General features: G+C 40.1%; 1 protein-coding gene across 3 annotated transcripts in view; it reads left to right on the forward strand.

Moving 5' to 3' along the window:
• The window catches only part of LOC144729733 (neurexin-1-like), a 379,724-nt gene that overhangs the window by 301,404 nt on the left and 64,712 nt on the right, over nt 1-13,608 (forward strand). For all 3 annotated transcript variants that reach the window (XM_078610192.1, XM_078610189.1, XM_078610193.1), the window contains one exon: nt 10,161-10,332. In XM_078610192.1, coding sequence (XP_078466318.1) covers nt 10,161-10,332 — 172 coding nt within the window. The remainder of the gene's footprint in view (nt 1-10,160; nt 10,333-13,608) is intronic.

Genomic DNA, 13,608 nt, shown 5'->3' on the forward strand with positions numbered 1-13,608 from the left:
GAGAAAAATACAAATTCTGTAAAAACTTTTTTTTATTTTCTGAAATTTCCACAAGCATGAGGCATGCTTATTTGAAGAACTTATACTGGTAGGAACCTCCTGGTTACACCAGCCCACAGGGGATTATTGTGTCCGTCCGTCCGTCGTGCATCCAAAAATGGGAGGGGTGGGGCTGGGTGGAGAAGGGAGGGTGGGAGGGGCTGGGTGGGGAGGGTGGGGAGGGTGGGGGGGTTGCATGGGTGGGGAGGGGCTGGTCACCCCGTGGTGCCCTTATAAAACTCAACGTTTAACCTACTCACGCCGGCTTGTGCCCGCCCTCACAGTCGGCCATATTTGCGGAATACACCACGCCGCCGTTGACCCTAGCCATTGACCGAGCAACCCAACGTTCCTACCAGCTCCCTCCGCAGGAATGTGTTTTCTAATGAGCTTCTGTACTTCTCAACATGTGATTAAATAATGTGAACGTGATGGCTCCATATATTACAGAGGGGAGTGTTAACATAATTAATAGGTGCATTGGGATTGGTTGGAAGACTTAGAAGATTTCAAGTAAAATTTAGATTTCTGTATAATTTCTACCATATTGTTTTCGTGGGGTATCGATACATGGATTTTTCTATTTATAAGTACAGTAGTGCCATATTTATAGTACGCCCCTGTGCAGTAGGTGTGTAATGATATATTGATGCATCTATTAATATTGATTCTTAATGCTCACAGTGCATACAGAGAATCACACGTGTAAGAATCAATACTTTTTGATTTATGCAAATCAAATGTAAATGATATTCTATTTGTTGCATTGCAAGATCGTACGAGAAGGCTCTTAATTTAGGGATGGCTCCATCCAGCAGTGGAGTAATGGTGGTTGATGATCAACCCACTGTTTGCTGATGCCTCCCACTGTCCAACCAACCACTTCACCAACCCACACTAACCAGCGTGGTGAAGTATGGGCAAATAACCCCTACAACCGACACGGCTTTCATGCCTTCACTCAGCAGTGGATTGAAAAGGGGCAGAGCCTGAAATGATTAGTTTTTATTTGAAAATGTATAGATATCATGAAAAATTACACAACTTTTATTCACACTGTAGAATTGATGAAACAGACTCGAGAATTACAAGTTTGAACGATCTGGATAGCTTTCACAACTACGTCTCGTAATGCGAGGATGTTAAGCGAATACAAAATTCACCCTTTGCCCATAACATCACCTAACACTTGTCAATAAAATGTACATAGCTTCATTGCACTCTCTAAGCCTAACCATAACCCTGACTAACCTACGGATATGTATACTATAGCACCAAATACAACATTGTCTTGCCTAGCACTAACAACAAACGAGTCTTGTGGGCTTAAACACGCACCTTGAAATGTGGTAAAGTCAACATAAAAGAATGTGTCTTTGGAAGTAACATTTTTGGTAGGTGCTGGATAACGTTAAGGCAAAATATCTCAAAGTAGCAATTAAATGAGCTGGGGGGGAAGGTGTTCTCGTGACAGCTGTGGAAGCCTGTCTTGAAAAATGTTATGCTTCTGGGCCGCTTTAAGGGCAACGCTTTTCTATAAAAGTGGGATTTCTGTGAATGTTTTCAAGCTTGGCATGGGATTGCTCGAAACCCATTTCCTCCAAGTAAATCATGATTGACAGAATGTAATCGTTCACTTTATACACTATGCAGGACTTGTTGCACCAGTGCACCTGCTGAATTGCATTAACGCAAAAAAAGCATCGGCCCTGTTACCATACGGAAATTCTTCCAAGTTTAAAACATTGTGGCATTGTTTCTTTTTTTGGTCATTAATTATCTTTTATTCATTTGTACTTCGCACACGGCTTGGGTTTTTGTCAATTTATATTAATGTGGACTCAACTTTTTAAAATTCTTGGACAGTGATGTGAAATGTTTTTTTAGAAATGAAAGGAAAATCGTTTTCAGTGTCTTTCTCTCCTAATGCTTTAACATGTCCCTTTGCTGCCATTATAACAAAAGGTATTGGCTTGCATTTAGAGCGTGAATGGCATCGGTAAAATTGCAGCATTAAAATTTCTTACTTATGCCACTCCTGGCAAAAGGCCCCTCCACTAAGAGGGATGTTTTGGCCTACTTTCGTCTGCTGGCTAAATAATTTGGAAGAGATGGGAGTACCCACACTTTACACCACCATCACACAACCATTAATACTGCTGGGTAGACTGGTAGGGGGGGGGGGATTTATGCAAAACTTGCACCATTGTTTTAACTGAAGTGCCCAGGAGATCCAACCTGTAACCTCTGAATTGCAGTGCAGTGTGATGACCATTACACCATGGCAGCATATCCCTATTTAAATTGTAGGCAAGGATTATTTGTACTTTAACTGTCTTTGCTTTGAGTGATGCAGATTTTGAAAGACACTGTTTATGAAATATCATCGCTGTCAGGGCTGTTAACCTGCATAAGGAGTGAAAATATCTCCTTTTTTGCGCGAATGCTTTCATAATGTAATCACATTCTTGCACATCATGTTAAATCATCGATCCATTTTAAGTGTGAAAATAACAGCAACTATACATGCACATGCATTTATATCATACATTTGAAAACGTCTCCTTTTAAGTACCTTGGTTTATTGCCTATCATTGTCAAATTATATTTTTTAAAAGCACTCAAACCTGCCCTCACTCACCTCTTTGGTTCATCATTTTCATTCCGCTCAATCTGCAATAATTATCAGAGACGTTACATTACTCTCTTAAGCTTTTAAGTTGGGTCCTTCAAAATAAACTATTGTTATTCATAATAATTATCTTTGGGCAGCAAACTTGCTCTTCGTGACTTTTGTTTTTTTGTTACCTTAATGTAATCTACATGTAGCTGTTTCACTTTTATAAGTAGTTTTTATAATTTCTATAGTTATATTTATTAAAGTCTTAGTTTTTCTCGAGTGACGGCAGAAGTTTCCACTGAATAAAATATCTTAACGTAGTATTCAAGGTATTTTATATTCAGTGCTCATTTAAAAATTCTGATTAATAGTATATATGTGGTAATTGGTAGAAAAATCTTTATAAATCCACGTGGTCGGTTGGCTTCTAAATTGTGCATTATTTCATCTCTAAATATACATCATTCCAAGATTGTGGTATTTGATTGTGTGTGTACATTTAATAAATAGGTCTGCTAATTTTTTTAATCCAACAGCTGGTTCCACTTTTATAATTATGCAAATTATGGGACGTTATATAAACTCTTAAAAGGAAATTAAGTGGACTTGGACAGGACAAAGAACTCGAAATGATAATGGCCGATGGATTAGACTCTTGACAGAATAGAAGCCAAATGAGAGAAAGATTATATCAGCCTCGTGTAGAAAAGACATAATTTTATAATTTCTCGACCATGAAGGATGATAATAATGTGGGGAGACTTTCATCCAGCAGTGGGTAGATCATGGCTAGTAAAGTTTTGCACGTACCAAAGTCAAAGTACTGAAAATCTACAAAGGACTTGATTAGACGTCTGCCATGGTATGTTTGATGGTGGTGGTGATGATGATGACACAATTGTACAGCAAAATGTGATATGCTCTATAAAGTTCATTGGGAATGAGTAAAAATGTCTCAGGTGTGTTTATGGGACTTTTCTTATATTGCACTCAGTAATGCGGCAAAAAGATCAGCAAGACACCTTTCTAGGTTCAAAGAAGAAGATCAAAAAATCACCATGTTTCAGCAACAATGCCCTGTTATATGCACAAGGGATTGCGAGATGATATTTCATTGTGTGGCTGTGACCTATTCAGAGTGAACCACTGCAAAACCTTGGAACAGCTTCGATGAATTCCAATAATTCATCAAAGCAAGTGTTGGCTGTGCTTGCCCCCAAAACCCTTTGCTGTCTCCTGCCTAGGTGCTAGAGGGCGGAGGAGAGTCATATGGTACGGTTTTCCATTTAGTGATATACGGTGTTTTCACTCCGGTCTTCCAGGGTGATTGAACAGTGATGATGAACAATAAAACTCAAGGTTGCAGCTCCTGTGACCCGGCACAAATTATTTTGGGGCGTCTGGCTTTTGCACTGGCTCTGCATCTGCTGGTGGGTGTGCACGAAGCCAAAACTTGATGCTAAGGATTGCCCTTGGTAACCTTAGAGTTATCACGTTTGTTCAATTGAATTCTGAGTTTCTTTTTGGCTGCAGATCTAATAAAACACATTTTCAGAATGCATGTGTTTTCTCCAGGAAAGATAACTAATTTGGCCCCTGTGGGATGTTTGTGACAAAATGTATTTTCCAAAATATCCCCCCCCCCCAAAATAAATCAATCATTCGATATCCACTGCTAAAGATTTAAATATTTGGATGAACATGTTGTAATGTAAGTAAACTGTAAATGTAGCTGAATTTTATCTACCCTCACAATTAGCTGTAATATCTGCCACCTATGGTGCTATTAGAAGCAACAGCCGCAGCAGTCATTGTCTATTCACTGCTGGAATGTTTGAATATTTAGTAAATATGTTATCATCTAAATATACTGTAACTGAAGGTTTATCTATTTTCACAATTAACTACGAAGTATAACCGTCAACTTACATTTGTCCACAATGCGATTTTTTAATAATCAGCGTCAGAATCTTTATTTAGACTGGAGGAATCTGATGACCTATGACGCTATTTTTCACAGATGTCCAGTATAAATCATCGTAGTAAACAAACATTTTATCATAAAAAATGTTTTATCTCAGAGTTACTAAAATAATTATTATTGTTACATTAAAATTTATGTGACCCGCTGAGGATTGGCGCTAAATCAATGCCATAGATAAATGTCAATGTTTGTGCATGATAAATTGTTGTTAATTTTAAAATGATATTCCAAGATATTAGCATTTAGGTATTACGTTTGGCTATTACGTTGCCATAATGGATATGTCACTGTAATTTTGAAAATGTTCAAAGTTTTATTTTAGCCAAAGTGTGTGCTTTAGCCCTCAAATTATTTCAAACATCTTCCCAGTTTCTAAAAGGCATTTGCATGGTAAGTCAATTTGAAATACTTTTCATCAAAGAGACGCAATAATTACATCTCTATGACTGTGACATTTCCTCCAAGCACGGATGTATAGTTGATTAGCCCATACTAATTAGCCTGAAATCTGAATGTAATATTACGCATATTTTACGGCGAGTTGGCAATGTACAAATTCAATTAAAAAAAATCCTCGCCCCCGACTGCTGGTGATCTTTCAGAGGTCTTGTGGTTTGCAGGGCATGCTCAGCAAGTGCTGAAGATTGCACATGGTCCCATTATTTAAGAAAATCGTGTTTTCCGTGAGTCACTTTCAAAGTCAGTCGTACGGCAGAACCTAAGCCAACTATTTATTACATCTCTCTCTGGAGTATGGGCCGGCAAAGGAGGCCAGTTAAAATAAGGAACCTCTGTTCGATTATAGTCAACCATGGATCGAAGCCTTCCTCGCAGGCCATGCCGAGATCCTGAACATGATTCAAAGCAATGAGTTTTACTCAGCTGCCTATGCGTCGTGGTAGATTTATTATTTAGAGCTCAGGGTAGGCAAAACGTTGAGTAACACGACCTCCCAGCATGATTTGAGGCCCAGGCCTCTTAAATGTGTCACACGTAGAGCCTTTACGTGTGTACACTCATTTCTAACGTCTCGCTGTTTTAAGCTCGGAGGTCATGGTTTTTCAACATTTTCCACCCCTCCTTCCCTTCCATTTTTCTTTGTCCTTTAACTTTCATTTTAGTTTTCTTAGATGCAATTCTCTGTCGCTTCAGGCAAAAGTGACTGTGACGTAATGGTTGTGTGGATCCAGTGAAACGCTGCATGAAAATGTTTCTGACGGGATTCACTAGTAATTGCCCTGCACATTTATTACTCTATTCGAGAACGTTTAATCCATGACATGGTATGAAAATAATCTTATTCTTTGCTTAACAATTATACAAAGTAGTGAAAGTAGATTTTAAAAATACAATTAAAAATCCATCTTAAAAAAAAAAAATCACTTGTGCTACAATCCAATCTTGCAGGTAAATTGTGTGTTTTTTTATGCATTTGCTACATTGTACTTGCCTCAGCATCCAGATAATGAAAAAAAACCGTTCTATTAAAACCGAAGCTAAGGTTAATTAAAGTAAGATGCATTCATAGAGTAGTATAATGGGATCCAGTGATTAACATTTCGTCGCAGTAAAGCATAATGGTCATGCATTAACATAATATGCACATTGCACACTTCTGTAGTATACCTAATCCAATATTGATAGTAACAATGCTGCCAATTATTTACCCAGGAGAGCCTCGCTGAATTCCACGACTCTTTCAGGAGCGGCACGTCCAACCAACACTGTCGATACACGTTTGGCATTGTGTGGGAGACCACCGGAGCTTCTGGAGAAAACCCAACATGCATGGGATAGGTGACCCTCAGAACCAACATTTCCTGACCACACCTCGCAGCCTTATATGCAAAACACCTAGCAAGCCCTGGTGGTCACCCATACAAGTATTACAACCGTACTCTTTGGTTTTTTCGGTAAAGTCACGTAGGTAAAAAATAAAATAAAATAAATGAAAACAACTAAATTAAATCACGACGTTTCGGGCGCAACACAAGCGTCCGTCATCAGGTGGGAAAGCATGGCTTACTGCTGATGAAAGCATGGCCTACTGCTGATGAAAGTATGGCCTACTGCTGATGTAGATTCAAACAGTCTGCATCAGCAGTAGGCCATGCTTTCCCACCTGATGACGGACGCTTGTGTTGCGCCCGAAACGTCGTGATTTAATGTAGTTGTTTTCATTTATTTTATTTAAATTTTTACCTACGTGACTTTACTGAAAAAACCAAAGAGTATGAATCCTTGCAGTCACGAAAGCTTCAAATCTAGAATTATTACAACCGTCTTCCTTCCCTTAACACCGTGCTGGATACAACCACATTTGCCGGAAAGAGTTAGAGTTAGCTTTCTAGATTTGAAGCTTTCGTGACTGCAAGGATTCATACTCTTAGTTCTTTCGGTATTTTTATTAATTTCATTTTTTACCCACGTGACTTTACCGAAAGAACTAAGAGTATGTTAGAGTTAGCTATTCTCACAATAATTATGTCACTGCATAACATATCGCTCGTTTCTTTGGAGACCTATAGCTCGGAACAAAGTTGTTGTATCATTGCTGCTCGCGTGTGTTGATTTTAAAGCGTATTTGTAAAGCATGCGAATATATCCAGTGGCGTGATGTCTGTGTCTGCCGTTTACAATAAAATTACATGGAGCACTCGTGACAATTTAATAATTTAATGCAACTGGTCATTAAGTAGCCTTAGCCTAGCATTTCACGCGTGTTCAAATCTGGATTGTGTTGCCTTCCCAAATGTCTCTTCGTTGTGTTTTGTAGTTCAGTAGCAACAAGGGTGTAACAAAGTCCTGCATTCTAAAAAAAATAGCTGCTGTGAATTGTTTATATAGAATTCTTCTGGTAGAAAAAAAACCTATAGGCGCATGTCACTATGTAATATTTTTCAAAGGAAACCTTTTTAAATATTCAAGGTGCGTTGCGTAAGGCACACGCGAGACATTTGTAAATGGTATATAAATAAGTATGTTGCCTGTATGGAAACTAAATAAGCAACGCATTGTACACAGCTGTGCGTGTGGCAACAGATGAATATCGAATGTTGAGAGCGAGTGGCTTTTCGGGTCATGTCCCCTGCGAGATGGGGTTTTATTGGGGGAGGAAAATAAAAGGGCAAGTGCTCACCGTTTCAACGCACAGTCTGGCCTCTTTTGCATGCGGACTCCATCAGTTCCCACGTCGGGCTGCTTTGGTTGAGAACGTTCGTGTCCATTCCCTGCGCATCCCTCACTGGAGCTTATTAATCTCCCGTGTTTATGAGCGCGGCTCTGCGCGCTCTTGGACATCGCCACCTGCTTTGTACGTCGGTTTTTTTCTGAACGAATTTGGCGACAAAATGCAGGCGTCATATTTGTTATGTTCAAAAATTGCGACGTTTGTTGCCGTGCCGATGCTCATTCCCGTGAAATGATCCGTGCAATGATTAGCTTCGTGTGTTCAGTTTGGGGCATGAACACGTTGCGCCAAACAAACTGTGAATGTATATTTTGTTACAATTGCAATAACGTAAAATCACACTGTGCTACACGGCCTCGTTGTTCAGCAATTGAATGAGATAATGTTGCGTGGCATATTTTGATTCTGCAAACGCAAAAAGTGAATGATTAAGTTGAATGAAGTCTTGATTTATTCATGTTGAACTGAGCATTATAATCATCTCAATTGATTGCTATATTCGTACTGATTTCTGATCTTTAAATAATTATATTGTGCATGAAATATATTTCTGTAAATGTATTTAAACTGCATAATGCATGTAACGCATCGTCCTTTATCAATAATACTGCTGAATGAAGGCCTCGCAACACCAAGTGTGGGTCTTGGGGGTCGTTTCACCATAGTTCACGACCCTCGCCAATGCACGTTAATGAAGGAGAGTAGCAAGGGACTGAGTCAAATATCACTCACGTCCAATGTCAACTGCGGATGGGGAATCAAACTACTTGCAGCCAAGTCCATAACGCGGCACGCTCAACCACTACTTACGTATCAAAAAAAAATGTGGAACATAGTTTAAACAATCAATACACGTTTGTCCGTGGGATTCCTCTGAAATGCATAATCAAGAACATTCACCGTGCACAGGTGTTCCATTACTGATGTGGAAGCACTGCCATCGCATTACCGAATGAACTGCACAGTTGGCTGCACCCAAATGTTTCTTTGTGAAAGCACTTTAATTAAAACAAGGTAGGGGGGGGGACGCATGAAACATGGGTGCTCCACAAGCTTTCTGCAATTGCTTTATCTCCCTCCGTCTGTTTGTAAAGGGGGGGAGGGGGATCATACGAACTCCTGTAAAGATGATCCACTGTAAACTCAATATCAGTATAAAGTTGTGTTGCTACGCAGGACTTAGCCAAGAGAAAATTGGCTAAATTAATCAAAGGGATGTGCAAAGTTTGGCGATTGAAAACTGGCACTAAAAAGATAAGCCTTGGGAATAGGTTTTGCCCTTTTTTCTGGCAACAAAACAGCTGTGTTAAGATGTTCGAATACCAAACTGAAACCTTTTACAAGGAATCATGTCTGCATTAACCACTATACTTGTGGTCAGAATGCAAACAAAAAACAAACTCTGATAGTATATACATTGTCCTTGAAACTGATTGGTCCACACCAGAGACAGCTTTCTTTTGAGCCTCGTCTCAAACGGTGTTAGACCAGAGGACGTCAAAAGGCGTACAGCCCAAAGACAATGCACTATCGGAGTAATGAGAGCTCGGAGCGAGAATCTACATCATGGGATCTCCTTTGCCAGTACCAAAATATGATGATAGGTTTTTCCACTTTTTTCTGGCAACAAAACAGGCGTTATGATGTTAAAACACCAAACTGAAACCTTTTACAAGGAATCATGTCTGCATTAACCACAATACTTGTGGTCAGAATGCAAAAAAAAACATACTCTGACAATATATGCATTGTCCTTGAAACTGATTGGTCCACACCAGAGACAGCTTTCTTTTGAGCCTCGTCTCAAGATAAGCCTTGTCAGCCAAGGCGATGACATCACAAAGCATGCACCCTGCATCATCACAAAGCTTGCACTCTGGCGCCGATGTGGCGTCATCTCACAATGTCACACGCCGTGCGCCTTCATGCCGCTGTGGGACTCGAAATGCGAGGTTATTATGACTAATTAAATACGTTTGTTTTTTTTTCTTCATGTTGATTTATGTTTGTGTTGTATCTTGGAATCGTCCTGTTACACGGTTATTCTTGCTCCGATTTTATTCTGCAATATTTGTTTATCTGATCTCTATTTGATTCACTGTGGTTCTTTATTTGATTTGAATGCTTTTGTCATTTTCGTGGGGCAGGTCAGCCTCGCGAATGAGACTGTTCTGGTCTCCTGAGCTCTCTGTCGATTAAACAAAATAAACGCGAAACTTCCGAGGGCGGGCACCTGCGTCGGAAAGCGTTACGGAATCTGCTCACGCGCGCGATTTTTCTTCCTTGTGTGTGTTTTTTTCCCTTTGTTTCCTTTTTACCCGTTGCAGAAGCAAGGCAAAGTAGGCGTGACCTTTAACGTGGGCACGGAAGACATCTCCGTGAATGAGACGAACGTCGCGGTGAACGATGGGAATTACCACGTGGCACGGTTTTCCCGCAACGGCGGCAATTGTACCTTGCAGCTGGACAACCACCCAATAAACGAGCGCTACCCGTCAGGTAGGACCCCCCCCCCCCCTTGGCTTCGCGCCCGTTATTGCTTCGCCGTGTTTGTGCTGTGACCTTTTGCCGTGCCGTGCCGTGCCTGTGCGTGGATTCCGGTTGAATTAGATCACACATATCCATCCGAGCAACATGTTATTTGTCAGAGTCATTATTATGGAGTCGCGGTTTTGATGATTACTTTTTTTTACTTTTTACCCACTGGCTCTAAAATGCGAATTCGTTTGGCCGATTTGTGGTTAATCCTGAATGACTTTAACGGGAAAATAATTGTAAATTTCAATATTCACATTTGCAGAATATATTCATATTATAAATTCATGTTACCATTAACAATGCATTTTGTATATTAATTTCCTTTTAACATAACGTTGCAAGCTCACACTAGTAGTGCGTAATGTAAAAGCTGATATAATGTTAAATTAGTAAATACAAAGCTTGGAATGTATAGCATGAAAACATGAATAATACAAAGCTTATTTCAGTTAACTTTTACTTGTAAAAAAGAGGAAGGTCTTATTTAAATCAAAAATGAGGATAATGGTATGGACACAACATTTTAAGAAGATTTTCAGACTCTTTGGGGTGGACTTGATGTATTATTTAGGGAATATTTGCAAAGTCACTTTAATTACTTGTGGACAGTGCAGCGTATTCATCTATAACAAATGTACGTCCATGTGATATCACGCACTGAGGTAAAACGAGACATCAATGCGCATCATTAGGAAAATTCATTCCTAGTTTGAAACAATTTCAGGATTGTTTCAATGCACATTGTTTAATCGGCATAGCGTATTACAGTCACTCACCGCTAGTTAAAAGTGGTTGTCAATGAATTTGTATTTTATGTTAAGCCCTCTGTCTGACCAAGCTTCACCACAATGGTCAGCGCAGGTTGATGAAAGGGAGGGAGGGCCTAGAACCGGTTCAGAATAACACTCGCGCACTAACATGAGTCAGGAATAGAATTCAGGTCGCCAGATTCAGAGTGCAATGTGCTAACCACTCTGCCTCCACTGCCTCACATACATATACTTCTTCATACACGTAGGGGTGGTTATGCGTGTATTTATTAGTGTATTCACATAGTGTTTGAACATCTGAATGTAACGTGCAACCAATTAATCTTGTCAGTAAAAAATGAAATAAAATAAATGAAAACTAAATAAAATCACGACGTTTCGGGCGCAACACAAGCGTCGTGATTTAATTTAGTTGTTTTCATTTTTTTTACCTACGTGACTTTACCGAAAAAAACCAAAGAGTATGAATCCTTGCAGTCACGAAAGCTTCAAATCTAGAATTAATCTTGTCAGGTTGAATAAGTGATGGTGCATATGGGAAAAAACTTTATTTACCAATGAGGGCCCAATTGGTATTATCGTGACATCTATTTTTTTTGCCAGCTAGAACTGCTTTAGAAGAAGTTGTTGCTTAAACAGTAAATCTTGGGATCGTGAGTTGAAGTGACAGGATGACCTGCAGGCTTTTCAGTTCTTGTTTGGTGAGTTAAAAATAAAACTATAAAGGTTTGAGCAATTACCTAAATGTTTATTGCATTAGCATATCACCTCATGGTATCCCATAGCTTGGCACTGTGCACCCACTGAGACTGTTGTATTGAGCGCACAAGGTCATTCGTTCTGAGTGCCGGAATCCCCTTTTCTTCCGTCAGTAGCACGTTATTGCTTTGTTAATGTACGACTCTTTCCATGGACTTGGTTTTATGGCTGATGGTATATTATTATTACTCTTTGGTTCTTTCGGTAAAGTCACATAGGTAAAGAAAAGAAAGGAAATTAAATCACGACGTTTTGGACACAACACAAGCGTCCGTCATCAGGTGGGACAACCACAGCAAAAAGCAGTTGCTGAAATAGGTAAAAGAGCTGCTGGTAACAGAAAGAACCAAAGAGTATGGATCCTTGCAGTCACGAAAACTTCAAATCTAGAATGATTATTATTGTTATTACACTTGTTTACCCAGGAAACATGAACTGAGTCTCAGGACTCTTTTATAGGATGGTCCCGCCAAGTTTACGGTGTTTAAAAGGTCAAAGTTGCGGGCCTTGCAAATTGCTTTCTCACGCCACTGCTGGTGGAAGGGCCTCCGCTAGAGCCACACTCTGTGTAGGGTATTTGGTCGACTCTTCCATGTTGGCCAGGCGTGTCAGAAGGAGCAGGCATGCCCACACTTTTACCCCACCACGCGCAGCCTGCCACTCCGGAAGATGAAATCGAACTCTGGATTGAAAAGCCAGTGTTGCAAACCTTGCGATGTGTTCGCTGGAGATTTATTTAAAATCTTATGTTCACCATGTGCAGAAGCAGTTCCCTCTAACACCTCGCGAGCAATATGCGTTTTGTATGAATGGCAAAACCTTTACCCTTCGCGATAAATAAATCAAAATAAGTAATAAATAATAAATACAATTTACGCCCTTGGCCCCTTAATTTATGAAGTCATAAAAAAAATCCCCCCGATTCCAATTTATTGGTCTGTTCAGACATTGAGAAATGTGGTTTTCCTTTTTCCGTTGGCCCGCTTTTGTTAACATATCACATTCAAATCCAATCTTCTTTCAGGCCCAGATAATAGTTTTGCAAGAATGACTTACATTTTGTTTATTCATTTGGAAGTAGATTTCATAAATAAATAACGACCTTGGCGACAATGACCCCCAGCCTCGAACTCGGGTGTGCCCACAATTCCTCTTCCGCTTTGCCGGGTAAACAAAATGGCTTTTTGAAACAGATAATACTGGGTTAGATTGCTCTCACCTGTAATCTGGCCTTGCGGGGACCGCAGTTGCTGGATTTGTCGAGAATGGGAGCATTGCAGGTCTGCAGTTACAGTTTCACGCATATATCTACATATAACAATGTTTCTGATAGCCGTGCCGGCTCAGACACACACACACAGGAACGTGATAAGCTTTCACCTTCTATGCAGCGCCGATAAGGGTCACAAGCATTTTCTTGTTATCCATCTCAACCATGAAATGCACTTCGCGCGTCGAGCAAGGCATTATTATTTTTATTATTGGGGAGAAAAAAGCGGTGTGAAACGACGGTGGCATAAAATGTTGGAAATAACAGAGATAGGGAATCATCGCGAGCGTGAATGCATGCTTGGCAGAGGTGGGGGCCCGCAGCCCACAGCGGTCTGGGTTTATACACCACATGAGGAATTGTGCATGACCCAGTTTCTGATCCACCGCTGCAGACAGCGCTGTTCTCTCAACGCAGGGCATTTTTATTTCATTTCTG

Source organism: Lampetra planeri, chromosome 33, assembly GCF_965212315.1.
Source record: "Lampetra planeri chromosome 33, kcLamPlan1.2.h2, whole genome shotgun sequence".
Classification (NCBI taxonomy): Eukaryota; Metazoa; Chordata; class Hyperoartia; order Petromyzontiformes; family Petromyzontidae; genus Lampetra; species Lampetra planeri.